A 24,575-nucleotide genomic window follows, 5' to 3' on the forward strand; every position below is an offset into this window, starting at 1 on the left:
CGGTCAGGACCCCCAGAAGCTCGAGGATCCCCCCAGCACCCCCAGAAGATGCCACCCCCCCCGGCCACCCCCCCAGCACCCCCAGAAACAGTCAGGACCCCCCCAGGACGCCCCCCAGCACCCACCACCATCCCCCCAGGACACTTCCAGCACCCCCAGAAACGGTCAGAATCCCCCCCAGACCCATCAGGATGCCCCCAGCACCCCCAGAAGCTGCCAAGACGCCCCCAGCACCCCCCAAAGCTCCCAGGACACCCCCACCAGCAAACCCAGCACCCCCCAAGTCCCCCTCCTAGGACCCCCAAGAACTTCAAAGACCCCCCCCCAAGCTCTCCGTCCCCACCCTACCCCCCACCCCAGCACCCCCAGGAACTGTGGGGACCCCACTGCACCCCCCCAGCACTAAGGGACTCCAGCCCAAAGGGCCTGACTGCCCCCCCCCGTGCCCCCCAAACCTGCCTCCAGCCTCACCCAGGGGGTCCGTGTGTGTGTCCCCCCAAAATCAGCCACACGCCATCAGAGGGCATTTAATTAACATATAATATATTTTAAAAAATAATAATAATAATAAATCACTCTGGCTCCCTCCCGGGCGGGGGGGGGAACGCGGGGGAACGTGGGTCCTGGGGCCCCAGGTCCCCCCGCCCGCGGACGGGGCCCCCCCGCGCTCCCCCGGGGCCGAGGCGGGGGTCGGGAGGGGGCAAAGTTACAAGTGCTTTCTACATGTCCCGTGGGGTCCCCGGCGGCTGGGTAAGGTCTGGGGGGGCTGGGGGTACATACGGGGTGCAGCTGGGGGCGGGGGGGGAGCGGGATTTCTCCTTAAACATGGTGATTAGCCAGAAAAAACAAAAATATAGAAGCAGCCCCCCCCACATCCCCCCCTCCTCCCCGGGGGTCTCTACCTACGGGGTTATGTACAGCTGCCCCCGGGGGGGCGGGAGCCCCCTCTCCGCCGGGGTTTGGGGGTGCCGTGGGGCCGGAGAGCGCCTGGCTCGCGTGTCCCCCCCCCCCGCCTCCCTTTCCACCGGCTCCAGCGTCCCCCAGCCCCGTTTTTCTGGGGAGCCCCACCGTTTTACCGGAAAAAAGAATGAAAAAAGTAGAAGGGGGGGGGTGGAGGGGAGGAAACTGAGGAGGGGTCCGGAGGTGGGGGACGGGGGTTCGCGGGGGGGTGGGGGTGCTGGCGGAGCCCCCGGCCCCTCACTGGAGGCGGTCGGTGCGGAAGGAGTCCTCCACGGCCGGGTCGGTGAGCAGCGCGTAGGGATCGCTCAGCATGTTCAGTCCGTCCAGGGTGAGGGGTTCGATTTTCAAATCCTCCTCCAGCCCCAAAGCCGTGGCGTCCACCTCGAAGCCGGGGACGCCGGCCAGCGCCGTCGCGATCTCCTTGGAGATGCCGGGGGGAGAATCCCCTGTGGGGAGAGGGGTGGAAATGGAGGGGGGGAGGGGTTCAGGGCTCAGCACCCCGCTACGCGACGTCCCGCTCGCCATGGGGAGGGAGGGGGCTGCCGGCGTCCCCCCGCCCACCCACCTGTGAGGATGATGTTGGGGATGGGGCCGTGGCGGCTGCAGTTGCTCAGGTTTTGCCGGTTGAGGACGTGGGGGTCGTAGGCACCCTCGGTTGGGGGGTAGCTCAGGGTCCCCAATTCCTCGGGGAAACCGCCGCTGTTGCCGGTGGGGCTCTCCCCCATCCCAAACTGCTCGAACTGTGGGGAGAGGCGGGTTATGGGGACGAATACCCCCCCAATATCCCCCCCACAACATCCCCATCCCGGGAGAACTCACGCTGCCCAAGCCGAAGTCGCTCAGGGGTTGTCCCAGCTGCTGCTGCTGCTGCTGCTGCTGCAGGGAGGCGTTAGGCTGGTAGTGGGGGCCGTACGGGCGCTGCGCGGCCCCGCTCGGCGGTGCCGGCGGCGGCGGAGGCCGTGCCGGCGGGGCGGCGGCGGCGGGGGGCAGCGCCGGCTGCGGGGAGGACTGCACGGGTTGGTGCAGGGCTTTCTGGCTCGGTTGGGATTGCAGGAGCAAACCGGGCTGGCTGTAGGAGTACGGCGGGAGCCGCTGGTCGGCCGGCAGCTTGCTGGTGTCCAGGGGCACCCCCTGCGGAGAGAGCAGAAAAGAGGGGGGGGTCAGCGTGCACCCGCCCCCGTGCCCGCCAGGATCTGGCCCCTCTGCTCAGCGCCCCCGTCTCCGCCAGCCCCCCCCCGGTGCATCCCCCGGCACCGGCAGCGGGTTGGGGAGACCACGGCGATCCAGGAAAACCCCGAATTTCAGCCCCGCCGGCAACACCCGGCACCGAAACCCTGCACCCAGCACCCACCGCGGGCCGGGCTCCCCCTTCCGGAGCGGGAAGCGGGGTGGGGGGAGCCCCGGGCTGGGACGTGCCGCGTCCCCCCTCCATCCCTGACCGCGCGGAGCTCCCTCCCGACGGAGAGGGGTCCGCGGGGTGGGATGGGGGAGCGAGGGGCTTCCCTGGCGTGCGGCTGAGATGAGGATGGAAACGAGACAAGTTGAGGGAGGAGGAGACGGAGGCGAAGCGCGCGGCGCGGGGCCGGCGCGGGCGATGGACCATGCATACCTGGGTGATGGAGGACAATGTGGGTGACATTGTTGGTGAGAACTGTTTGGGGTGCTGCCTTCTGGAGTCGCCACCCATTGGGAGGGTGAGGGGGCTGAGCGGGACCCGTCGGCGGGGCGAGGTGTTTATGGACGCCTGCACCATGGGGGCGTAGGAGGAGCCGCTCAAGCCGGAGGGCAGGCTGGGGTTGCTGGGGGAAGATTGCATGGGCTGGCTGCGGGGGGACGTGGGGAGGGAGGGATTGCTGAGCGAGGAGGAGAGGGAGGAAGGCAGGGACTGGTTGGAGAGCGAGGAAGGGATGGAGGAACTGCTCTGGGACGACTGGAGCGAGGGGTTGCTGAGGGAGGACTGGAGCGAGGGGCTTCGCAGGGAGGCCTGGAGGTTGGGATTGCTAAGCGAGGACTGCAGGGACGGGTTACTCAGGGAGCTCTGCATAGGTGAGGTAAGTCCTGTGGGGACAAAAAAGAAGAGACACCACCGTTACCCACGGAATCGCCCCACGTCCCAGGCTCTCCTCCCCGGGCCGGGCTGGGCTGGGGCTCCCCGTCTGCCCCGGGTGGGATGGAAGGTGACGGAGGCGACCAAAACGATGGAGACAGAGACAAGAAACACACACACGCACCCCGGGACCGGGACCGGTGGCGGCGCAGGATGCTCCGGCTCGGCAAGCAGAGGGTGCCGGGGCAGGAGCGGGGTGGGCGGCGGGCTCCCCGCCGGGGCCGCCACCCCACACCCCCGCAGGACCCCCCCCCCCCGATGCCATCAGACCCCGCAGCTCTCCCCACCCCGCTCCCAGGCTGCGGCATCTCCATCCCAGGCCGGGATGGCCCGGACATGCTGATTTCTGCCACAGCGAGCACCGGGATGCCGGCCCAGGGGGGTTCCCGTCTCCCCCAGCCCCACCAAGCACCCGCTGCAGGCAGCTCCCCGCCACAGGGGACCCTCTCTCAGCTCCCCGCGGCTGGCGCGGCCACCCCGGGACGTCGGCTCCGGCGTCTCCCTGCCCGCCAGCGGCAGGACGGGGCCAGCCCTCACCTGGCGAGTCGTAGCCCGTCCCCAATCCCATGCTGCCGCTGATGCCCAGGTGCGTCATGGTGTTGGCCAGGTTGCTGGTGCTGTTGCCCCCGCTCAGGCTGGGGTAGGCGGTCTCGTCCGGGTCGAGAGGGGTGGGCAGCGGGGAGGGGAAGTGCAGGTTGGTGAGGTCGGGGAGGGAACCGCCCGTGTTGAGGGCCGAGGGGATGAGGGGGACGTTGGCAGGCTGATCCGGGGATGGAAATATGCTGGGGGAAAGGGAGAGACACGCTCAGCGCGGGAATGCCGCTGCCTCCCCAGCCCCTTTTCCACAGCCGCCCGTGGGCTCGGGCCGCCCAGCCCAGGACTTACTGGATCCCAGGGACCTCGCAGGAGCGCGGACGGGCCGAGGACGACGAGAGCTGTGAAATCAAAGAGGAGATGTGAACTGAGGCCAGGATGCTTAACCTGCGCTCAACCCAACGCTGGGCCGGCCATGGTTTGAGGGCAGGAAGGAGGCAGAGCCACCCTGGTGTCGCAATGCCCCGCGGGCAGGAAGCGGGCACCTTGGGGAGGGGGGCAAAGGGGTGACTTCCTCACGGTCCTTCCTCTGCACCCACCTTTTTGGTGTCCCAGGGCTTCAGCGAATGCTTGTTGTCGTCGAAGGTCTCTTCAATGGGAGGCACTTGGAAAAGAAACACTGGCAAGGAGGGGAGCAGAGAGTCAGGGCAGGGAGAGCGGCACAGCCCACCCGCATCCACCCCGGGGGCACCGAGCCGCCACGAGCGGGGCGTTACAGACCCACCCGCCACAGAGGGGTCCCCAACCACCGGCCCCCCGCATCCCACCCGCTTCCCCAACTCTTTGCATTCTGCAAGGGGGGGGACACAGGGGTCCGCGCCCGCTGCTCACCTTTACTGTCTGCGTCCCCGTCCAGAAAACCTGCAAGAGAGCGGGTGACGGTTAGTGGCTGCACACGGGGGCGCAGCAGACATCGGCCACCACCGCGGAGCAGAGGCTGGAAGGGGGGGGGGCTGCTGCATGACCCCACGGTCCCCCCCCAGAGTCCTCGAGGGGCGGAAGGGTCCCGGGGGTCCCGAGGCAGGTGGGTGGAGATGGGGAGCGGCGGGGTCCCGCTGGAGAAAGCGGGGCGCGGAGGGAGGGAAGAGACTCTCACCGCTCCGGCGGCCGGGCGGCGGGGCGCCCTGCGAGGGGCCCAGGTACGCGTCCTGGGGGTTGGGGTTCATCACGCTCGTGTGAAGCGCTGAATCGGAATTTGTTCTAATTGGAAAAGGAAAGGTGATCGTTAGATGGACCCAGGCTCCGCCCTCGCCCCCCACCACCCCCCGTTTACAGCCCTGCTGCCATGACAGCCCCCCACGGTCAGCCCCAGGACGGTGGGCAAGAGCTGGGCCGGGGCAGCAGGCAAAAAAGGGGGAGGAAGAACACGGAAGGTTTCACTGGAGCGACAACCATCTCCTCCAAAGCCCTCCATGCCCAATGCCCACCATGCCAAGGGCAAGCCCTGGAGGCAGATGCCAAGGGGGCCTGTGGGGACCCCGTCCCCTTCTGCCAGCCCTGGCCTCCCCTCCCCGCATGATGCTCTAGGGGGATCCCTCGCCCTGTGCTTCCAGACACGCTGGGGTTTGCTCCGGCCCCATCTCCTCTGAGGGATGGCTCTGCCACCACAGCGAGGACCCCGGAAGGCCTCACGGGGCAAGATGGGCTCCCCCGGGGACCCTTTGTTCTCCCCCGGGGCCCTGGAAGGGCTAGGGGCAGCAGACCCGGGGATATTACACCCATTGTGTCCCCAATTAGTTGGTCTGAAGCGGATGAGCACGGGGAGGGGCTGGGAAAAGGCCGCTCGAGCTAATGACGCGTCCTGGGACCGCACAAGGGGGATATTGTTCAGCTGCGGCGCAGCTGGGAGGCAGGAAGCTCCCCCCCGCCGCCCATGGGACGCAGGCCCCTCCTGCACGGGGCCCGAACGGGGAGCGACGGGCACCCGCCCGCAGCACAGCCAGGGCCCCGCCGCTGGCACCCAGCCCCAGGAGGTGCCAGCACCGCTCCCGGCACGGCCCAAGGGAGACAGAGCGGGGACCGCTGTGAGCAGCATCGCCAATGCGCCAGTGCCGAGCCCTGGCTCGCCCTACTTAGACCCTGCTGTGTCCCAGCCCGGGGAAGGGGACAACCCCAAATCCATCCCGGCTCCTGGGGGGCAAAGCCACGTCTCTCTGGGGCTGGCAGGGGCAGCTTGTCCCTGTGCCCGAGCCCAGCCACTGGCTCAAACCCCACGGGGAACCCTTGCTGTGCCCCGCAGAGGTGGCCCGATCCTCTGGGGCTGTGCCAGCTCCTGCTCCCTGTGCCGTGCTGGGGTGAAACCGAGCAGCGGCAGCAGCGGGCAGAGCCAGGTCCTTGCCCCAGGGAGCCAGCACCACGCCAGGGCAGCCCTGGGGGACACCCTGCCCTGCATCTCGGAGCCCTGTGCCCCCAAAAGCAGCTCCTCGGGGAGCTCGGAGTGACTGCGGGAACACACAGCCCACAGGGGCAGGAGGGCTGCACCAAGCCCAGTGTGCACAGGATCACCTCCTCCTGAGGACCCCAGGGCCACCTCCACCCGAGGAGTGCCCCTGTTCAGTGGCCAGGGCAGCCTGGAGACCCTTCCCCTTCTCCTGAGGGACTGGAGTTGGTACAACCAGGGCCGTGCCCACCCTGGGGGTCCCGGGAAAGGGCTGGAGCCCAGTTTAGAGAAAGGGAGAGAGAGAAAATGGAATCAAAAATCATTCACCTGTTGAGAGCCGACGGCAGCCTAAACAAATGTCCTTTCTCCATGGGAAAGTTACCCCAGGGCATGGTCCTTTGTAAGGAGAAACAGCAGGGTTACTTGGGGGGCAAGGGAGGGGGCACAGGGCGGCACTGTCCCACAGGAGAGAGGGTTAGGAGCGGGGAGGCCAAGGGCAGGAGGAGGATGCAGACAGTTCGCTGCCTTGCGTGGACAAGCCAGGGTATCTCTACGGCCCTGGGGGAAACACCTCAGCACCGGGTCGGGGCTGATCCGTGAGATCCTCACCCTATTTTCCCTGCCTTAGCCCTCTGCCCCGCAGCCCAGGCACCGCGGCGATGGGCAGCTTGGCCTTGCCAACCCAAAACACGGCCACTGACCCAGCCCGTGCAGACCAACAGCCAAGATTGTTTCAGTCTTGAGGTTCCCGTGAAGGCACCCATTTGGAAGATGGATGAAAATCCCCCCCGAGCCTGGAACGAGGAATCTGCAGCGGGATTTGCAGAGACATGCTCCTGAGGATGGCTCCCCAGAGCCCGAGGTCCTGCGGTGAGGGCTCGCTGCGGCGAGGTTTTGACACAACCTCTTCTTTCAGGGTGAAAAAAGCCAAGGCTTTGCCCCAGGAGGTCAGGGAGGACAGCAGAGAGAGCGCCCGACGGCTGAGCTCAGGCACGGCGGGACGGGGAAAGATGTGCTGGGATACAAGGCCACGGCCCTCGCACTCTGGACTGACCGACGCCAAGGCTCATCACGGGGGACAAAGTGCAAGATGCAACATGAACCTCCAGCAGAGGCCTGGCATCGCGCAGCACAACCCAGGGCTGCCACCTGCCGCCGCTCGTGTCCCCACTGGGCCACGGAGAAGGGGCACGCACGGCCCCTCAGGCTCCCAGCGCACCGAGACGGCTGCCGAGCCGCGCCAGGCACCGCGGCACAGACACAGCAGAAGCATCGGGAGCGAGTCGCCCTGGGAGGACGGTCCTTGGGCTGGAGGAGAGCACAGCGCGTCAGAGCAAGGGCAGCCTTGAAAATAAAGCCCAGGAGCCTCAAGTGACCTCTAAAAGGGCTGAGCTGCACTGAGCTGAGCCTAAACAGCTCCTGCACAGAGCTGCAGCTCACTGGGACCTCCATGGGATGGAGCCGATGCTCGGGGCACGCTCGGGCTTGGCCCGCCAGCCCCATCCTCACCTGCACCTGGGGCCAAGAGCCAGTGATTCACCTCAGCAGGATCCCTCTTCCCACTGCCACAGTGGGTGGGTGCCACCCCACGTGCCAGAGCTGGCTCTTTTGGGCACAATGAAATCATTTCTCCTTAAAAATCCCCACTCTGTGGGACGGTGTGGGCAGCACCCGAAATCAGAAAGAGGGGGGAAACCTCCCAGCCCCATTCCCAGCATCTCAGCGTTTCTCTCTGCCCCCCCAGGTCCAGTTTCTGCCCCGCAGACTGGTAAGGGAAGCTGCGTAAATCCTCCCAGGAGGGCTGCCCGTTGTGAGGGACTCTTCCATGCTGGGCTCTTGCCAGCCTGCCTGTTTCCAAACCTCCGGGTGCTCTTTAACACAGAGCAAGCCCTGGGCTCCAGCGACCCCGCAGACACGGGGAGGCAGCGGGCTGGAAACGGGCACCCGGAAAATAAGTGCTGGGAACCAAGAAACCACGGGGCCTTTACCTCCTCCAGCTGGGCTCGGGCGGAGGCGACAGGTAGGTCGGTCCATAGGGAGAGCTGTCGATGTGAGAGGCATGTTAAGGACCAAACAGAGAGCGAGGGGCTGAGCAGCCAGCATGCAGGCACCCCGTGCAAGCCTGCAGACAGCCCAGGGCAGCACGTGTGACGAACGCTCAGTAATCCCAAAAACCATAGAATTATTGAGGTTGGAAAAGACCTCTTGGATCATCAGGTCCAACTGCCAACTCAACACCACCATGTCCCCTAAACCATGCCCCAAAGTGCCACATCCACATGGTTTCTGAACCCCCCCCGGGACGGTGACTCCCCCACCTCTCGGGGCAGCCTGTGCCAGGGCCTGACCGCTCTGGCAGGGAAGACATTTTCCCTCACACCCAACCTAAACCTCCCCTGGCGCAGCCTGAGGCCGTTCCCTCTCACCCTGTCACTGGTGACTTGGGAGCAGAGACCAGCCCCCCCCTCACTCCAGCCCCTCTCAGGCAGCTGCAGAGAGCGAGAAGGGCTCCCCTCAGCCCCCTCTTCTCCAGGCTAAACCCCCCCAGCCCCCTCAGCCGCCCCCCAGCACACTTGTGCTCCAGACCCTGCCCCAGCCCCGCTGCCCTTCTCTGGACACGCTCCAGCCCCTCAAGGCCCTTCTTGTCCTGAGGGGCCCAAACCTGAGCCCAGCATTCGAGGTGGGGCCGCCCCAGGGCCAAAAAGACAAGCACGTGCGGCAACGGGATCGGGGCAGGAGCCCCAGCGGTGGGAGGAAAGGCTGCCTGCCCCCACCGACAGGGCAGGAGGGAACAGGATAAAGGATATCTGTCGGACGTACCGGCGAAGGGGGGACATCATCCGGCGCGGGTCCCGCTGCACTCGCTCCACCAGGCCGTGGTGCCGGGTGCTGCGTGTGGAGTCCAGCGGCGATTGCAAAGGGCCCTGCAGGGAGGAGACACCGGGGTGAGCCCACCGTGTATCTGCGAGGGAAGGGGGTCTCAGGATCGGCCCTCCTCAACTGCCCCGTCGCTGGCAGCGCTGCCACGGCGATGGAGCTGGGGCCAGGCAAGGTAGTTAGAGAACATCCCCTCGTCCCAGTCTGTCCCCAGCAGCAGCCCATGCCAGAGCTCTTCGTCCTCTCCCTTGATGCCCAAACTGAGTCCTTATGCAGCCCCTGATCCTCCAAGACACCAAGGGCGGCTGCCGCTGTGCCACGGGGGGCAGCTCCACCCAGACCCCCACCCTGGGCAGCCCCTGGCTGGCAGAGCGGGCGCTGCTTACCTGGAAATCGGAGACGCCACTGCCGATCTGGTTGACGTTGGGCAGGGAGCCGCTGTAGTAGGGTCCCCGGCTCTGCCTCAGCTTCTGTGCCTGCATCTGGGCCAGGGGAGGGGAGGCAGGTCAGGGGGAGGCAGCAGGAACCCCGGCGTGCTGGGGCTCCTCCGAACTGCCGCGTTACATCCCCATCCCAACGGGTCATCCGCACGCTCTCCCTCCTCCAGTCTGGCCCCACGCTTGCCCCACACACAGTATCAAGCCCCTGGGGTGTCCCACAGGAGGAGGTGGCCCCCGACAGAGGCACATCCAGCCTGGTTGGCATCAGGAACCATGCAGAAGTGGGCCAGGAGGGCTCGAGGTGTCTGATACCTCTCTTTTTCAAAGCCACCAAGTGCGGAGGAGGCCCTGCAAGGGACTTTCCTCCCTCTGTGGGTGCTCCAGTGCAGGAAGGATGCTGAGCCCCCGCTGGGTTTAGCAGCTGAGAGTGGGCAAAGCCACATCTCTCACACAGGCTGCTGCACCCACATCCCCGGAGCAGTGGCTGAGGCCAGCCTGGCTCCCCCTGCAACAGCCGAAGCCCCTGTGCCCCCCCGAGAGGGCTCTGGGCTCCCTGGGCACCCAGCGGTCGGTGGGTCAGCCTGTCCCCTTCAATCCAGAGGTTCTGGGTTTTGCAGCAGGCACCTTGTCCACAATAAAGACAGTGCTGGGACTGTCAGCAATGCGAGTGGCACAGCCCAAAAACCGGGGGAGATCCCAGCCTGCAACCGGGGTTCCGGCAGGGTGAGCAGGAAGGGCTGCCTGCTCAGCCATGGCACGGCAGCCCGTCGGCTCCTGGCGCTGCTCAAGGCTGAGGGAAGGAGCCACAGCAAACCGCAGACGAGAGATAACCGGGCCTGGGCACCCGCCCCCAGCGCTCAGGGGCAGAAGAAAACCCCACAGCAGATGGGAGCTGGGGTCCTGGGGCAGCACCAGCACCAAACCAGCCCCGAAAGCCCCCACCTGTCCCAGCCCCGCAGGCAGGAGCCTGCTCATGGTCGACCCGGGCACGGGCTTGACCCGCCATGAGCAGCACAGACTTCCTCATCCCGACAGCAGCAGGAAGGCGCTCTGCTGCCCGCATCCCGGGAAAGGGCACGGCCCCGTCATCCCCTCTGGCACAAGAGGATGTCCCACTCCTCCGCTCCAGCATCCCACTGGGGAAGGAGGCTTTTCCCCCATCCCAATCCACAGTGCCAAGGTCAAGCACACATGAATCCACCTTCCCTTTGGATGCAGGGTGGTCCCTGAGCAGCCCCATGCACCAGCGCGTGTCGGATGTGGACAAACCCCGGGGAAAGAGGAGATGAAGCGCAAAAAGCAGCTTGGAAACAGGCTGCAGCCAGGAAACCTGCAGCAGCAAATTCCCAAGCTTAAGACCAGCAAAATCCAGATCCAGGGGAAGAAAAACAAAAAAAAAACAGAAAAAACAAAAAAAAAATGGGAGATTTAGTCAACAGCTGGCTGTGCTGGCACTGCAGGATTAGTGCGGGGAGTTGCGCTGGGGCTTAAGGTCTTGGGATCCTGCTCTGTTCTCCAAGCCAGGGTCCCTGCGGGAGCCGGCAGAGCCAGACGAGGCTGAAATCAGGCAGCAGCTCACAAGTGGCCAGAAAAGACTCCAGGAAACACACAGCAAAGCTTGAGGAGCTGCTAGATCCTGGCGGCGGGAGCGGGGCTCCCCAGAGCTGGGCTGCAGCCCCCCAAGCTGTGCTGACTGGGGGCAGAAGCCTCTCCCCCGGCAAGAAGCCACGAAACAGAGGCGCCCGTGTGGGGCACAAGCTGTCAGTGCGACGGCTGCTGCCAGCTCCTTGCCTGCAGCCCTGTGGGTAACAACAGGGGGACCCACGGGGCCAGAACCCCCCTTGGGACCAACTCCTCGCCCAGGCCACGCTGCTCTGTGCCTCTCCAGGGCTGCCGGTCCCCACGTGCGGGGAACAAACTCCCGGAGAAAGCGTCCCGGGGCAGGGATTAGTGGGGAGGACAGTCCTGCTGCCTCTCTCCCCGGCTTTGCTGCACATTAACCAGCTGTTTACTGTGCAAACACGGTGCGGGAGGCTCCAGCCCACTTCCAAACTCACCGGCGATGAGCAGGTCGCGGCTCCCGCCTGTCATCCCGGCAAGAGAGGGAAAAAAACCTCCTCCAGAGAGCGGGTGTCCCCGCTCAGGAGCCCTGCCTGCCGGGGATGGGGCTGCTCTCAGCTCGGCACAGAGAGCCGCACATCGCTCCCTCGGGGTTGGCAGCACCGTGTCCCTGTCACCCTCCTGGCGACACCCTCGGCTCCGGGGATGTCAGGCCACCGCTGCCTCACCAGACCTGGGGTGCCAGCGGGGTTCTCTGACCAAAACACCCCCTTTTTTTAAAGGTCTGATGGATTTTGCTCCCCGTTCTGCCAACCCCAAGTGCAGGGCGACACACAAGCCTCCTGTGTCACCTGGAAAAGCCTCTCCGTGCCTTCAGCTCTCTCAACTCCGCACTCCTCTCCCTCACTCCTCCATGCCGTATCTCTGCCGGGAAGGACAGCGCTGGCTGCCAGACCCTGCGGCTGCCGGCACAGCGACCCACTGCACTGCAGAGCCCCGTCACAACCCATCTCTCCAGAAGGTGAAATCTGGCCAAACCCTGACCCTGGCAAACAGCCACGCAATCCCCACCGACTCCTCGGGGCCGGCGCAGAGCGAAACGCAAACCGGAGCCGACCATCTCCTCTCGACGGCTTCCCTTGCTGGGGAAACCGCAGTCCTGGAGACACGCCGCAGCGTTCCCAGTCTCCCCGCTCCACCACCAGCCCCCAGCACCCCGGAGCAGCCCTCCTGCCACCAAGGTCCCGCTGAGAAATCCTCGGGGGGGGACGACTCCCCCAGAAGCTGGCGAGCAGGGTGGTTTTGCCAGCTCAGATCCGACGCACTCATCCGCACTCCCAACTCTGCGTTTTCTCAGGCTCCAGCTGAGCTAAATTTAAGCATCTCCAGGGATGAAGCATCCGCCGCTTCCCGCGGGAGCCGGCTGCATTGTCGGGACGGAGCAACCCAACCCTCCTGAGGGTCCCCGGTGCTCAGGGATGGATGCCCCGAGTCCCAGGGCCGGCGGAGGATCATCCGGTAGAGGCAACGCAGGGCTGTGCCATGGTGGGAGCCTGTCCCGGAGCTGTGGGCACGGGGGATCCGCTCCTCACCCCCACAGCAAGACCCCCTGTATAACCCTCAGGTGCCGCAGCTGGCGAGTCGTTTTATCCACCCGGTGCCCGGGACACGAGCTCAGAAGCGGAGGAGGCGCAGGGTGTGCACCGGGACCCACGCACGGTGGCCACGGGCCGGAGCGAGCCACGTGCGAACCCTTACCGAGAAACCCGCCGCCAAAAAAAAACCCCAAAACACATCAAAATAAACCCAGGTAGAGGAGGAGCAGGGTGCAGGTGGGCACCCACGGAAGGAGCATTTCTCTTGGTGGGGGGCCCTTCCCGGACCATCCACACCCCCCAGCACCCGAAATGCAGATCCACCCCGGCCGGGGGGGGGTGCCCCATCCTATCCTACCTCCTCTACACCCCCAAAACGCCTCCCCAGCCCCTCTCGGCACCCACCTGATGCTGCCCACACACACACCCCTCCTGAGCTCCCCCATCCCACCCTGCACTCCCAGCAGAGCCCCCAGCGCCCCGCTAACCCACAAACCCCCTCTCCCCCCTGCACCCCCCGAACCCCGCCCGCTCCCGTCCAGCCCCCCTCCCTCTCACAGCTACGCCCCCCCCAGGCCTTCCTCATCCCCCGGCCCACTCACAGCCCCCAGGTTCCCCCCAGCCCCTCACGAACCCCGCGGCCCCTCGCAACCCCCGGCCCCTCACACAGCCCCCAGCCCCTCACACAGCCCCCGGTCGTCCCCCCCACCTCGGGCCCGTCGCGCATCCGGCAAGGGGGGGGGGAGGCCGCGGCGGCGCCGCTCACCCGGGTGGAGAAGATCTCCATCATCACCTCCTCGAAGGCCGCCGTCTCCTCCGCCTGCCGCTGCTTTTGCAACGCGATCTTCTCGCTGAACTTCCTCGGGTTAGAAGCACCGGTACCCGTTGAAGAACCCGCACCGGGGCCGGGCCCGGCCCCCGCTCCCGCCGCCGCCATCTTCCCTGCTCGGGCCGCTCCGGCCGCCGCCGCCGCCGCCGCCGCGCGGGGCACGCTGGGAGAGGGAGTCCGCGGGCCTGGGGCCGCCGCTGGGCCGCTGGGGGCAGGCGGACTACAACTCCCAGAATTCCCCGCAGCGCGCCCGCAGAGGCCGCCGGGAAATCGAGTCCCCCGCCTTCCCCCTCCCCACACTGAGGGGCGCCGAGGGCGGGCCCGACTACAACTCCCGGCGTGCACCGCGCGGCCTCCGCCCTCCCCCGGGGCGGGGCGGGGGGGCGGGTACAGCAGGGTCATCCCCCTCCCCCCGCCAACGGCGCAGACCCCACCTACACCCCACCCCACCCCCACCCCCCACCCCCCCCCCCCAAAAAAAAAAACTGGAGGGGTCCGCACCCCCCCCAGCCCATATAGACCTGGGACCGGGGGGGGAAACTAGGGACGCCCTTGGGGATTGTGACCCCCCCCCTCCAAAATTGCAGCCCCCCCCCCCCCCCCCCCCCCGCCCCCAGTCCCAGCCAGAGGCAGCACCATCGTGTCCAGTCCTTTATTTACTTCATCCATCCAACCCCATTTCTGGTCTGGGGGGGGGGGTGGGCTGGGGCTGCACATCCCAGGGCAACACCACCCCCCCACCCCCCACCCCCCCGCGCTAAGGGCACTTGTGGTGGTGGTGATGGGAGGGTGGTGGTGGGAGACACACACCTCCCCACCCTGGGGGTCCCACGGGTGGGGGGGGGGGAGGTCAGCACGGTCCACCTATGCAGGTGGGGAAACTGAGGCACAGGGACTGCCCTGGACAGGGGGCCCCCGCGGGCAGACCCCCCCCTCCAGGGTGTGTGGGGGCCGGGGAGAGTCTCCTGAGTGACGCTTTGGCACTTGCACAGAGGGGAACCTCCTTCCTGGGGGTCCCACGTGGGGAGGGGACGCCTCAGATCTTGATGAAGAGGATGGCGGTGACAAGGGCAAAGCCGGCGAGGAGCAGGATGACTTTGGGGACGCGATGCTGGGGGACGCCAAGTTCCTGGGGTAAAATCTCCAGGAAAGTGATGTAGAGGAAGGTCCCGGCCGCCAACCCCTCCAGCACCCCCCGGCACAGCCGCTGCCGCGGCCCCGCGCCCGCCGCCACCGCCGTCCCCAGCCCGACGCCCAAGGGCGACATCATGGCGAAGAGCACCAAGCAGGCGGCCACCGCCGGCGCGCGCAGGCGACCCCGCAGCAGCTTCAGCGCCAGGCTGAAGGCCACCGCGCATTTATGCAGCAGCAGGGCCAGGCAGACGCGCAGCACGGCCCCCTCGGCCTCCTGCAACCCCAACGCCAGCCCTTCCAGCACGGAGTGAAGCGCCAACGCCAGCACCAACAATCCGGCGCGAACGGCACCGCGGGCACTGGGAACGGGGGGCTGCGGCAAAGGGGTTTGGATGGAGCCGGTGGGAAGGAGGGCTCGCGTTTCCTCCGGGATGGACGACGGCTCCCGCTGCGCCAACGCGACCTGCTCCAGCACCAGCACCAGGAAGAAGCCCATGGCCAGGATGAATTCTGCCAAGGGGAACTGCAGCTGCGAGGGGAGGGGGAAAATGGGGCTCAGGGCCTGCCTGTGCCCAGCCCTGCCTGCGCCGCCGGCCCTGGGGAAGGAAGCTGGAGGCGGTGGCTGCCGGGAAGCCGTGGGCAGGAGGATCTTTCCATGAGTCACAGCAGCGGGACACGAGGGCCTCCTGGCTGGCCCGGCCCTGCCGTCCCCTCCCGGCTGCTCCGCTGCCACCAGCCCAGCCCTGCCAGCTCCCTCCCTGCTGTCCCATCCCCGCTCGCGCTGTCCCAGTTGCCCCCATTGCTGCTGTCCCCTGGCCACTGTCCCATCCCCACCGCCCCCATTCCTGATGTCCTGTCTCTGCCATTCCCGTCCCCATTCCTGATGTCCCACCACCACCGTCGCCTCCCCACCACCCTGTCCCTGCTGTTCCCCTCCCTGCTGTCCCTGTTGCCATTCCTGATGTCCCCCACCACCATCCCATCCCCACAGTCCCTGTCACCTCCGTTCCTGCTGTCCCCCCTGCACTGTCCCCCTCCCCACCGTCCCCCTCCCTCTTGTCTTATCCTCACCATCTTGTCCCAACTGTCCCCCTCCCTGCTGTCTCGCTCCCGCTGTCCCCCTCCCCTCCATCCCATCCTCTCATCCCCCTCTTTTCCATCCCACCCCCGCTGTCCCCCTCCCCACTGTCCCCTCCCCACAGCCCCATTCCTCCCACCCCTTCCCTGCTCTCCCCGTCCCCCTCCCCACCACCCAATCTCCACCACCCCCTCACCACTGTCCCCACCAGCTGTCCCCTCCCTTCTGTCGTCCCCCCCCAGCCATCCCCTCCCCTCTATCCCAGCACAGCGGACGCCTCCACACCCAGCCAGAGCTCCTGACCCTCATCCCCAGGGACAAGGACACCAGGAACCCGCCGGGGCAGAGCCAGGGTCCCTGGGGGGGGTCCCGGGGGCTCACCGTGATGCGCAGCCCCTCCAGCGCCGCGCTGATGCTGGCCAGGTAGTCGGGCAGGAGGTCGAGCAGGCAGGTGGCCAGGAAGACGCCGCCGGCAAAGCAGCTCACCAGGCTGAGCACCGGGCTGCGGGCGTCTGCAGAGCGGGGGGGGGCTGAGACCCCCGCCACAGCCCTGTACCCCAGGACCCACTGAGCCTTTTGGGGTCAGCCCTGCTCCGGGTGACAGCCCTGTCCCCAAGCTCATCCTGGGACCCCTGGGATGCCCCCCAGACTCCCCAGGACCCCCAAACTCCTGAGACATCCCCTTTCCAGTCTCCCTGGGATACCTTGGACCCCTGAGACCCCTGGACACCCCCCTCAGGCTCCCTGGGAATCTTGGACCCCCCCCAGACACTCCAGGACCCCCACCAGACTGCCCAGACTCCCACCCCTGGACTCACCAGGACCCCTGAAACCCCCAGACCCACCCCCCATACTCCCTGTGACACCTCAGACCCCCCCAGACTCCCCATGACCCCCTTGACACCTCAGACTCACACACACCCCCCAGACTCCCTGGGATACCTCGGATTCGCCCCCCAAGACACTCCAGGACCCCCACCAGATTCCCCAGGACACCCCCCCGGACTCCTTGGGACCCCCCGGACACACCCAGGCTCCCCCCTCAAATTCCCCAGGACCCTCCCAGACCCTTCCTGAGCCCTCCGGAATCCCCCAGACCCTCCGAGACCCCCCCGGGATCTCCCAAACCCCTGAGACCCCTGAACTCCCCGGGCCCCCCCGGCCCCCCCGGCCGTACCGGCGGAGCTGGGGGGCTGCCGAAAGCAGCAGAGGGGGGCGAGGCCGCAGGCGAGGGGCAGCAGGAGCAGCAGCACCAACGAGCCCAGCTTCGCCTCCAGCCCGGGCGGGGGACGCGGCGCCGTCCCGGGGCTCCAGGCCAGCTCCTCCGTCCCGGTGCCGGTTCCCTCCGCCATCCCGCCCGGCCTCCGGTGCGGGAATTTAACGTCTATCGAGGGGGGAATCACCGACCCGCCGCCACCTCCTCGACGGTAATTCGCATCCCCGGAACGATCCGGAGCTACGACGGGACGGAACGGGACGGTCAGAGCGATCGGTGCCGCCTCCCGTCCCCGGTGACTCACAAATCCCTCCCGTCGGGACCGAGCCCTGTCCCATCCCGGGAGCCCTCGGTGCCCGGAGAACGGCGGTGGGTTAGGGAAAGGAGCTCCGGGAGTCCGGGGAAGCGCTCCGGTAACGGCGGAGGGGGCTGGACGACCGGCACCGGGATCGGGGACCGGGACCCGGTCCCGGATCGCGGTCCAAGGTCCCCGATCCCCGATCCAAGGTGCCGGTCCCGGTCCCGGTCCCGGTGCCCGCCCCCCCCCGCACTCACCGCTCGGCCTCGGCGTTCCAAAGAGGCGGAGCCTACACGGCGCGTCTCAGCCAATAGCGACTCGAAATCCCCCCTCCGGTCCCGCTGAGTGACGCGCGTCGCAACCAATAGAAAACGAGAGAAGCGGGAACGCGCGGCGGTAGCGATTTCCTACGCGTCTCCGGTTTTACCGGATCGGTCCCGTTAACGGGAGGGCACCGACACGGGTCTGGAGCCGCCCTTGGCCGGTAGCGAAACGATTCCCGGCACGGCGACCCGTTCCCCTGCGGAACCGCTCGCTGCTGCTTCCCGGTGCCTCCGGGACGCGGTACGGGACCGGTAGCCCTCCGTACCCACTCCCCCCCTCCATTCCCTCCGGTGCTCCCGGTGGAGTCGGAGGGAGGCCCCCAGGCCACGCCGTGGGCGGAGAAACGGTCCCTTCTATCGGTGTAAAGCTCCGGGGGTGGGACTTGGCTGGGTTTGTCCAGGAAACCGGAGATCCTGGTGCACAGCCCCGGGACCGGGCGGAGGCGGCCGCGGAACCGGGGATCCGAGGTGGGGGTCGGGGACCACCGAGGAGCACGAGGTGGGGAGTCCCCATCCCCGCTGCATCCCGGTACGGAGCTGGTGGGGTGTCCCACCACCCGTCACCAGGAGCAGCACCCACGACACCCATCCCGGGAGGGTCCCCAGGCACCCACCGATGGTCCCCGCTCGCCCTTCGACCCAGGCGATGGAGCCAGAGCTCCCGGACCCTCTCCAGGAGCCACCGGACAAGCTCTTCCCAGGCAGCGTCATCCCCGATCCCCCATTCTCTGGCTTGGTCCCGTCTCCCAGCAGCTTCGAGCCAGCCTTCGAGGGCTGGACGCTCCCCGAGAACGGCGTGAGTTGGTGTCGAAGGGGGAGCAGGGCAGGGAGGAGCCCCCCGCCCCGAGGGACACCAGGGTTCAGGGGGGTGCCATGGGGGCCTTTGGGGTCCCCATCCTCCCCTCACACATCCCCTGCCACCGTCTCTCCAGCCGCAGGGGAGCAAAGCCGAGGAGCTGCTGCGGTTGACGGTGAACCCCAACGACGTCTGCGGCCTGGGCCTCGCCCCCGCCCCCCCGGACGCTACCCCAGAGTGCCCCCGGCCTGATGGGCCCCCCGCTGCCGCCACCACCACCGCCGCCACGCTTTACGAGGTGGTCTGCGACCTCAGCACCCCCCTACACGGCAGCGTCGTCTCCATCCAGCTGGGTCCGTGGGGTTCAACCCCCAGCCTGGGGGCTGCATCCTGCCAGCGGGGTGCAGGGTGGGGAGCAGAGCGGCTCCCTGGGTTAGGGCAGGCAGGAGCAGGCAGGGCATGGCCACCTCTTCCCCTTACAGACGACTGGCTCTGCCCCGCGCTGCTCCCCAGCTCCTGCATCGTCAATGAACTGCCCGCCAGCCCCCTGCCTGCTCTGCTGCCTGCTGCCCTGCCAGCGCCCAGCACCACGGTGAGTCCCCACAGCCCCCCGCTGCGTCCCCCCGACCCCCAGCCCGTCCCCACACACGCCCCATCTCTCCGCAGCTTTCCCTGACAGAGGAGGAGAAGCGGCTGTTGGCACAGGAGGGGGTGACGCTGCCCGGCACCCTGCCCCTCACTCAGGTGCGTGTGAGGTGGGTGGGTGTCAGTGGGCAGCATGGGGCAAGGGTCACCCCTCCACTCACCCCTCTGCACCCCCAGGCTGAGGAGCAGATCCTAAAGAAGGTGAGAAGAAAGATCCGGAACAAGCAGTCAGCCCAGGACAGCCGGCGGAGGAAGAAGGAATACCTGGACGGGCTGGAGAGCAGGTGGGTGATGGTGGCACTGAGCGCCGGCACGTCCCCGGCGTCCCGGTGCATCCCCGGCCACGCATCCCCTCACCCGTCTGTGCCCGGGCAGGGCGGCCGCGTGCTTGGCCCAGAACCAGGAGCTGCGGAAGAAAATCCAGGAGCTGGAGAAGCGCAATGGGTGAGCGTGGAACGGGACACGGTGCCGGGACAGGGTGCCAAGACGGGCACAGTGCCGACCCCTCGTCCCGTAGGTCCCTGCTGCGGCAGCTGCAAACACTGATCAAGCAGACTTCCAACAAAACAGCCCAGACCGGCACCTGCATCCTGGTACGGCTCACACATCGTGGTGCACCGGGCACGCCGGCGTCCCCTGGCACCGCTCGGGGATGCACCACTCCTGTCCCTCCCTGGCAGATCCTGCTCCTCTCCCTGGGACTCATCCTTTCCCCCACCTACAGCCCCTTCCGCCAGGGGCCAGGGGGCAGCCAGAATGGTGACAGGCCCACCGGAGGTAACGGGGAGGCTGCGGGAGTGCCAGGGGGTTCAGCGGGGGCTGCTCCACCCCCCCACCCAGCACTGCCCTTCCTGGCATTCCCTGTTCCCACAGTGATTTCCAGGAACATCCTGACACAGGGGGAGCCCCTGGGATCGGCCGGAGACGCCCCATTCCCTGCACCGGGGTGGCTGCAGGTAGAAGAACCCAGACCTGTGGCTTCCACGGAGGATGGAGGCGAGGGGGGGCACGGGAGGACCCCCCCTGACTGGGAGCCGGGCACCAACTCCTCAGGCCAGGCTCCTCTGGGGGATGCAGGGGCTCTGGTGGGGACAGTGAGACGGGGACACGGGGATGAGATGTGACAGGCTGGGGTGGGGGCAGCAGTGGGGGGGACACCCAGCCCGGGCAGGGGTTGCTGGATGTGCCTACCTACACCCAGCCCCAGCAGCTCTGCGTGCCGGTGAATAAACCTGCGCTTGGTCTGCACCCCAACACGCGTTGGAGGGTCGGCACTGAGCCCCGCGTCGCTCCCGTCCTCCCGGGGACAAACGCCAGCATCACTCCGGTGACAACGATCAGGATTTATTACGCGCCACGCTCCCCAGGCACGGGCAGGGGATCGGCCGATCCCACGGGATGCCCCGGTGGCACCCGAGGCAGCGGGGGCAGCTCCCGGCAGGGCTCCACGCCCTGCCCCAGGCACTGTGTCCTCCTCCCACCCAGCTGGGAGCAGTGGATGAGCAGAGTCCTCCGCTCCAGAGCGGCCGTGCTCTGCTAAATAGACTCGATCTGCTTGCGGACCTTCTCCAGAGCCTTCCTGTCCAACACGCGCTGGCGACACACCACCAGCACCGCGAAGACGGCAGCCACGCACATCATGGTGCCCACAAACCTCCAGAACACGTGCGCCTCCATCACTGCCGAGTGACAGCTGCACCCACAGGGAGAGTTAGGAAGGCCAGAGGGAAGGGGGTCACCCCCAAATTCCACACCGTTTCCCAGAGACTGCACCCACCTCTTGTACTCTTCCCTGCTGGAGGCAGCGCAGGTGATGATCTCGATGAAACCCGTGTGGCTGCACTCCACTATAGTCTTCTGCAGCAGAGAGGGGTCCTTCAGCTGCTATGCCGGGGCAGAACTTGCCCCCCGACCCTGCCGGCCCCGGGCAGGGCACGGTGCAGCCTCCATCCCGGTCAGGGGGGCGAGGGCAGCCCCGCCGCTGTCGGTACTCACCGCCTGGAAGCTGGAGCAGCGGGTACACTCCTGCGCCACCACGAAATCCTCCACCCGCCAGCACTGCGTGACCGCCACCGGGCTCGCTGCGGAGAGAGACCTCGGCTGCTGAGTGTGGGCCCGCCCGGGAGCTCACCGGACCCGGCCCGGGCCCCCGCCGAGCCCGGCCCCGCACTCACCCGAGCGCCGCTCGTCGCTCGCCGCCATCGCCGGGCTGTGAGGAGAGCAGAGACGCCGTGAGGGCCGCGGTTCGCCCGCCCCATGGCCGCCCGGCTCGGCCCCCCCTCGCCCCTCACCGGGCCGCCCGGCTCGGCCCCCCCTCGCCCCTCACCGGGCCGCCCGGCTCGGCCCCCCCAACCTCCCGCTCACCACAGGCCGCACACCAGAGCGCCCAGCACGGCGTAGAGAGCGCAGCAGCGCGGCCCGGCGGGGCCGCGGGGCCCCATCAGCACGGCGGGACTACCGGGCCCGGCCCCCCGTCACCGGCAGCGCCACCATGTTGGCGCGCGGGGGATCGTGGGAAGAGCAGGGGATGACGGGAAGGGCGAGGGCGGAGTTTCGCTGGAGGGCGGGGCTTAAAGGATGGGGCGTGAATTGAGCGACGTCGAGTTGATAGAAGGGGAGTGGCTTCCGCTCAAAGGTGCGTTGCTTTGAGCGAGGGGGGCGTGGTTTTACGCGAAGTGGCGTACTTGGGGGCGTGGCTTTGGACAGAAAAGGGTGTGGCTTCAAGCGAGGGGGCGTAGTTTGCTCAAAGTGGCGCGCGTTTTAGTGCGGGGGCGTGATTTTTGCTCGAAGGGGCGTGGCTTTTGAGCGAGCGGGCGTGGTCTTACGCGAAGTGGCGTGGTTTTGAGGGAGGGGGCGTGGTTTTCTGAGCGAGTGGGCGTGCGTTTTGTCCGATTGGGCGTGGCTTCGCCCCTCCCGGGCGCTCGGGGACCCCCCCCCGCCGTCCCCGTTCCCCCGCCTTCCCGTCCCCGTTGCCCCCCCCCACCCCCCGCATCCCCAACAGAGACACCGGAGCCGGGACAAGGCACAAAGTGGGCTTTATGGCACGAGGTGCAGATCGGGAGAGGGGGGTCAGCCCTCTCCCCCGGCCCCCCAGCCTCCCCCGGCCCCCCGCCCCGGAGAGGCGCCCGCGCTGCCCCGGGCAGGCGGGGGGAGCGGCGGCGGCGGGGGGGGTGGTCGGTGGTCCTATGCCAGGGAGCATTTACCCCCGGCCTTCCGGGGGGGGCCGGGCTCCAGGAGGGGCCTGCTGCTGCTGGGGGCCTGCAGGAGGGAGGGGAGGGGGTCAGGAGGGTGGTCGGAGCTGAGGAGGGTGGGGGGGTCCCTCGCCCGACAGGCCCCCCCCGGCCCCACTCACCGCTTTCCGGGAGTTTTTCTGCAGGATGTCTCGTGCCAGCGTGCTGAAGGCCTGGGGAGAGGGGACAGTGAGCAGGGGCAGCACCCGGAGACCCCCCCGGGGCCGGGGTAACCCCCCGCCCCATGCTGTTCCCATTGTGGGGTCCGCAGCCCCGCCCCCCCCCCCCCTCCGCATTTGGGGCTCCCTCTCACCTCCTCCACATTCACACTGGACTTGGCACTGGTCTCGAAGAAGCGGATCCCGTGCTCCTTCGCCAGCTGCGGGACAAGGGGACTCCCGCTTTGAGCCAGGTGCCAGAGAAGGGCCCCCCCCCAGCCCCAGGGTACCCCCTATTTACCTTCTCAGCCTCATCCCGCTGCACTTTCCGTTTGCTCTCCATGTCACACTTGTTGCCGATGAGGAGACGCTCGACCCCAGCGGAGGCATTCTGCAGGCAGGAGAGGATGGGCAGGACCCCTCACACCAGACCCCCCCCTCCGCAATGTCACCCCAACCCCAGTGCGCACCCACCTCCTTGATGCTTTTCATCCAGTTTTGGATATTTTCGAATGATTTCTCATCGGTGATGTCGTACACCAGGATGATGCCCTGCCAGCATGGTGCAGTCAGTGGGGCTGGGACCTGCCGCCCCAGGTTTGGGGGGGTGGTCTAACCCCTAAATGGGGACGGTGTGTGTCCCCCCCCAGCTGCCCCAGCCCTTTTTGGGGCTGCTGGCACCCCCATTCCGTACCACAGCTCCGCGGTAATAGGCTGTTGTGATGGTTTTGAAGCGCTCTTGTCCCGCCGTGTCCCTGTGGGAGAGGCAGAGGAGGGGGGGCTCAGCAGGAAGACGGGGGGGGGGTGTTTCCCCAATTCCATACAACACCCCCCCACACTTACCAGACCTGCAGCTTGATCTTCTTCCCATCGATGTCCACCGTCCGGATTTTGAAGTCAATTCCTGGGATGGAAAAAGAGAGAGAGAGGCTGGTGACGCTGGGGCTGTGCCGGCACTGGGAGGGGATGCCGGAGCAGGGCAAGGAGCTGCTGTAAACAGCTCCACTCCCAGTCCCAGCCTCTTAAATTCCCAGTAACCATCTGGCATCGTGAAAAATGGGGGGGGGGGGGCAAAGTCCAGGCCTGACACTGGCTGCAGCGACTGGGAGAGGGTCACCGGCGTACCCGAGCCTGTGCCGGATACAGCATTCCTGCCGGATGGCATCACCCCGCACGGCTGCCTGCGATGCTGCCCTCAGCAGGGGTGGAAAGGGGGGAAGAGATGGATGGAGCTGCTGGACACCCCCCCCCCAAAAGCTGGCTGATGTTTCCCCCCCCCCGCCAAAACTCCCACTTCCCTGCACCCCCCTCCCTGCTCAGCCCCATTTCAGGACATGCTGGACGCCCCATTTCAGGGGCCGAGGAGGAGGAGGAGGAAGGGCTGGATGGGCTGGGGGGCAGCCCCCAGGCCAGGGGGACGATGGTGGGGCACAGCAGGGACCCCAGCCCAGCCAGCAGCTGGCAGCCGGCATGTCTGCACCAGAGTTTATGGCATGGGCCGTGCCGGGGCGGCTGCTCCAGCCTCAGGAAATGGCTTTACCAGCGCGGTGGAAACTCAGAGGAGGAGGAGGAGGATGGGGCAGCGGACACCAGGGTCCCGCTTGGTGGTGGCTGCGGCGCAGTGTCGGGTCTCGTCCAGCACCACCAGCACCGTGCCAGCTTCCCTGGCCATGCAGCCCCTAGAAATGGCTCAGACCCCCTGTTCACCGGCCGGGACGAGGCACAGAGCGTGGTGCAGCTGTGTTTGTTCCTGGTGGGGTTCCCGGTGGGGCTCCCAGTGGGGTCCCCGCTGTCCCATCGTAGCTGGGGTGCGGGCAGGGACCTGGTCGTTGTCCGGCCGCCTCAGGGTGCACGGTGGGGAGGAGACGGGAGGGGAGACACCGGGGCCAGCAGCCCTGGTGAGTCCCCAGCATTGGGGTAGGGAGGTCCCTGGGATGGGGGTCTGCGGGGTGGGGGGGTCCCTGGGGTGGGGGGTCCCTGGGGTGGGGGGTCCCTGGGGTGGGGGGTCCCCGTGGGGTGCCGCTCACACACCAATGGTGGAGATGTAGGTGCTGGTGAAGTTGTCCTCGGCGAAGCGGATGATGAGGCAGGTCTTGCCCACGCCACTGTCCCCGATCAGCAGCAGCTTGAAGAGGTGGTCGTAGGCCTTGGCCATGGCCCCCGCCCGCCGCCGCCTCCGCCACCGGGACCCGGCCCCGGCCCCGAGCCCGGACCGCCCACCCCCCGGGCGGGGACTCTCCCGGAGCCCTGCCCCGCCGCCATGACGTCACCACCACCCCCCGTTACGTCACCGCAGGGGGATCGGCCAACGTCACGACTCCCACCCCTCCCCTTAGGCGCCCCTCCCAAGATGGC

At 67.4% G+C, this 24,575-nt stretch overlaps 5 protein-coding genes across 11 annotated transcripts; 1 reads left to right on the forward strand and 4 right to left on the reverse strand.

Annotated features, from left to right (window-relative positions):
* Positions 1–522: 522 nt before the first annotated feature.
* CRTC2 (CREB regulated transcription coactivator 2) lies at positions 523–13,496 on the reverse strand. Of its 3 annotated transcripts, none has more exons than XM_064474800.1 (14): positions 13,307–13,496; positions 9,305–9,400; positions 8,847–8,965; positions 8,030–8,089; positions 6,369–6,437; positions 4,758–4,861; positions 4,493–4,522; positions 4,201–4,280; positions 3,953–4,002; positions 3,605–3,849; positions 2,570–3,018; positions 1,780–2,091; positions 1,526–1,700; positions 523–1,406 (listed from the first exon to the last, which is right to left on the reverse strand). In XM_064474800.1, exons 1-14 carry the CDS (start codon positions 13,448–13,450, stop codon positions 1,198–1,200), a joined length of 2,142 nt encoding a protein of 713 aa, XP_064330870.1. In that variant the 5' UTR covers positions 13,451–13,496; the 3' UTR covers positions 523–1,197. The 3 variants fall into 3 exon arrangements, with proteins under 3 accessions (XP_064330870.1, XP_064330868.1, XP_064330867.1); XM_064474798.1 differs by having other exon boundaries at positions 8,030–8,083; positions 8,862–8,965; positions 13,280–13,496; XM_064474797.1 differs by having other exon boundaries at positions 13,280–13,495.
* A 484-nt stretch (positions 13,497–13,980) lies between these two features.
* On the reverse strand, positions 13,981–16,906 carry SLC39A1 (solute carrier family 39 member 1). Its single transcript, XM_064475326.1, has 3 exons — positions 16,732–16,906; positions 15,936–16,066; positions 13,981–15,005 (listed from the first exon to the last, which is right to left on the reverse strand). Exons 1-3 carry the CDS (start codon positions 16,904–16,906, stop codon positions 14,379–14,381), a joined length of 933 nt encoding a protein of 310 aa, XP_064331396.1. The 3' UTR covers positions 13,981–14,378.
* Positions 16,907–17,757: 851 nt separating this feature from the next.
* On the forward strand, positions 17,758–20,095 carry CREB3L4 (cAMP responsive element binding protein 3 like 4). 3 transcript variants are annotated; one of them, XM_064475325.1, is made up of 10 exons: positions 17,758–17,859; positions 18,035–18,187; positions 18,330–18,540; positions 18,670–18,779; positions 18,854–18,931; positions 19,010–19,116; positions 19,208–19,276; positions 19,350–19,425; positions 19,513–19,609; positions 19,706–20,095. In XM_064475325.1, exons 2-10 carry the CDS (start codon positions 18,038–18,040, stop codon positions 19,954–19,956), a joined length of 1,149 nt encoding a protein of 382 aa, XP_064331395.1. In that variant the 5' UTR covers positions 17,758–17,859; positions 18,035–18,037; the 3' UTR covers positions 19,957–20,095. The 3 variants fall into 3 exon arrangements, with proteins under 3 accessions (XP_064331395.1, XP_064331394.1, XP_064331393.1); XM_064475324.1 differs by having other exon boundaries at positions 17,789–17,890; XM_064475323.1 differs by lacking the exon at positions 17,758–17,859 and having other exon boundaries at positions 17,860–18,187.
* Positions 20,096–20,160: 65 nt separating this feature from the next.
* Positions 20,161–21,360, reverse strand: JTB (jumping translocation breakpoint). 2 transcript variants are annotated; one of them, XM_064475329.1, is made up of 5 exons: positions 21,197–21,360; positions 21,007–21,041; positions 20,828–20,913; positions 20,610–20,689; positions 20,161–20,525 (listed from the first exon to the last, which is right to left on the reverse strand). In XM_064475329.1, the coding sequence occupies exons 1-5, from the start codon at positions 21,271–21,273 to the stop codon at positions 20,369–20,371; spliced, it is 435 nt and encodes a 144-aa protein (XP_064331399.1). In that variant the 5' UTR covers positions 21,274–21,360; the 3' UTR covers positions 20,161–20,368. The 2 variants fall into 2 exon arrangements, with proteins under 2 accessions (XP_064331399.1, XP_064331400.1); XM_064475330.1 differs by having other exon boundaries at positions 21,211–21,359.
* A 490-nt stretch (positions 21,361–21,850) lies between these two features.
* On the reverse strand, positions 21,851–24,445 carry RAB13 (RAB13, member RAS oncogene family). 2 transcript variants are annotated; one of them, XM_064475328.1, is made up of 9 exons: positions 24,252–24,401; positions 23,346–23,409; positions 23,064–23,124; positions 22,915–22,975; positions 22,695–22,772; positions 22,522–22,611; positions 22,376–22,441; positions 22,185–22,235; positions 21,851–22,090 (listed from the first exon to the last, which is right to left on the reverse strand). In XM_064475328.1, exons 2-9 carry the CDS (start codon positions 23,383–23,385, stop codon positions 22,016–22,018), a joined length of 522 nt encoding a protein of 173 aa, XP_064331398.1. In that variant the 5' UTR covers positions 23,386–23,409; positions 24,252–24,401; the 3' UTR covers positions 21,851–22,015. The 2 variants fall into 2 exon arrangements, with proteins under 2 accessions (XP_064331398.1, XP_064331397.1); XM_064475327.1 differs by lacking the exon at positions 23,346–23,409 and having other exon boundaries at positions 24,252–24,445.
* Between the last annotated feature and the right edge of the window lie 130 nt (positions 24,446–24,575).

The sequence above is a fragment of the Phalacrocorax carbo genome, chromosome 28 (genome assembly GCF_963921805.1).
Source record: "Phalacrocorax carbo chromosome 28, bPhaCar2.1, whole genome shotgun sequence".
Classification (NCBI taxonomy): Eukaryota; Metazoa; Chordata; class Aves; order Suliformes; family Phalacrocoracidae; genus Phalacrocorax; species Phalacrocorax carbo.

What these genes read in the sequence shown, in the direction of transcription:
- CREB3L4 (XM_064475323.1), top strand. Translation starts at nt 18,008, where the DNA reads ATGGTCCCCGCTCGCCCTTCGACCCAGGCGATGGAGCCAGAGCTCCCG. An exon ending in GGACGCTCCCCGAGAACGGC is followed by an intron (nt 18,188 to 18,329) that starts GTGAGTTGGTGT and finishes CTCCAGCCGCAG; the next exon opens with GGGAGCAAAGCCGAGGAGCT. An exon ending in CGTCGTCTCCATCCAGCTGG is followed by an intron (nt 18,541 to 18,669) that starts GTCCGTGGGGTT and finishes TTCCCCTTACAG; the next exon opens with ACGACTGGCTCTGCCCCGCG.
- RAB13 (XM_064475327.1), bottom strand. Translation starts at nt 24,375, where the DNA reads ATGGCCAAGGCCTACGACCACCTCTTCAAGCTGCTGCTGATCGGGGAC. An exon ending in GGATGAAAAGCATCAAGGAG is followed by an intron (nt 22,612 to 22,694) that starts GTGGGTGCGCAC and finishes TCCTGCCTGCAG; the next exon opens with AATGCCTCCGCTGGGGTCGA. An exon ending in AGAAAAACTCCCGGAAAGCG is followed by an intron (nt 22,091 to 22,184) that starts GTGAGTGGGGCC and finishes TCCCTCCTGCAG; the next exon opens with GCCCCCAGCAGCAGCAGGCC.
- JTB (XM_064475329.1), bottom strand. Translation starts at nt 21,273, where the DNA reads ATGGGGCCCCGCGGCCCCGCCGGGCCGCGCTGCTGCGCTCTCTACGCC. An exon ending in GCTCTGGTGTGCGGCCTGTG is followed by an intron (nt 21,042 to 21,196) that starts GTGAGCGGGAGG and finishes CTCTCCTCACAG; the next exon opens with CCCGGCGATGGCGGCGAGCG. An exon ending in GCTGCTCCAGCTTCCAGGCG is followed by an intron (nt 20,690 to 20,827) that starts GTGAGTACCGAC and finishes TCTCTGCTGCAG; the next exon opens with AAGACTATAGTGGAGTGCAG.
- CRTC2 (XM_064474797.1), bottom strand. Translation starts at nt 13,450, where the DNA reads ATGGCGGCGGCGGGAGCGGGGGCCGGGCCCGGCCCCGGTGCGGGTTCT. An exon ending in CATTGTCCTCCATCACCCAG is followed by an intron (nt 2,092 to 2,569) that starts GTATGCATGGTC and finishes CTCTCTCCGCAG; the next exon opens with GGGGTGCCCCTGGACACCAG. An exon ending in CCCCAACATCATCCTCACAG is followed by an intron (nt 1,407 to 1,525) that starts GTGGGTGGGCGG and finishes CTCTCCCCACAG; the next exon opens with GGGATTCTCCCCCCGGCATC.
- SLC39A1 (XM_064475326.1), bottom strand. Translation starts at nt 16,906, where the DNA reads ATGGCGGAGGGAACCGGCACCGGGACGGAGGAGCTGGCCTGGAGCCCC. An exon ending in GCAGCCCCCCAGCTCCGCCG is followed by an intron (nt 16,067 to 16,731) that starts GTACGGCCGGGG and finishes CCCGCTCTGCAG; the next exon opens with ACGCCCGCAGCCCGGTGCTC. An exon ending in TGGAGGGGCTGCGCATCACG is followed by an intron (nt 15,006 to 15,935) that starts GTGAGCCCCCGG and finishes CTCCCCTCGCAG; the next exon opens with CTGCAGTTCCCCTTGGCAGA.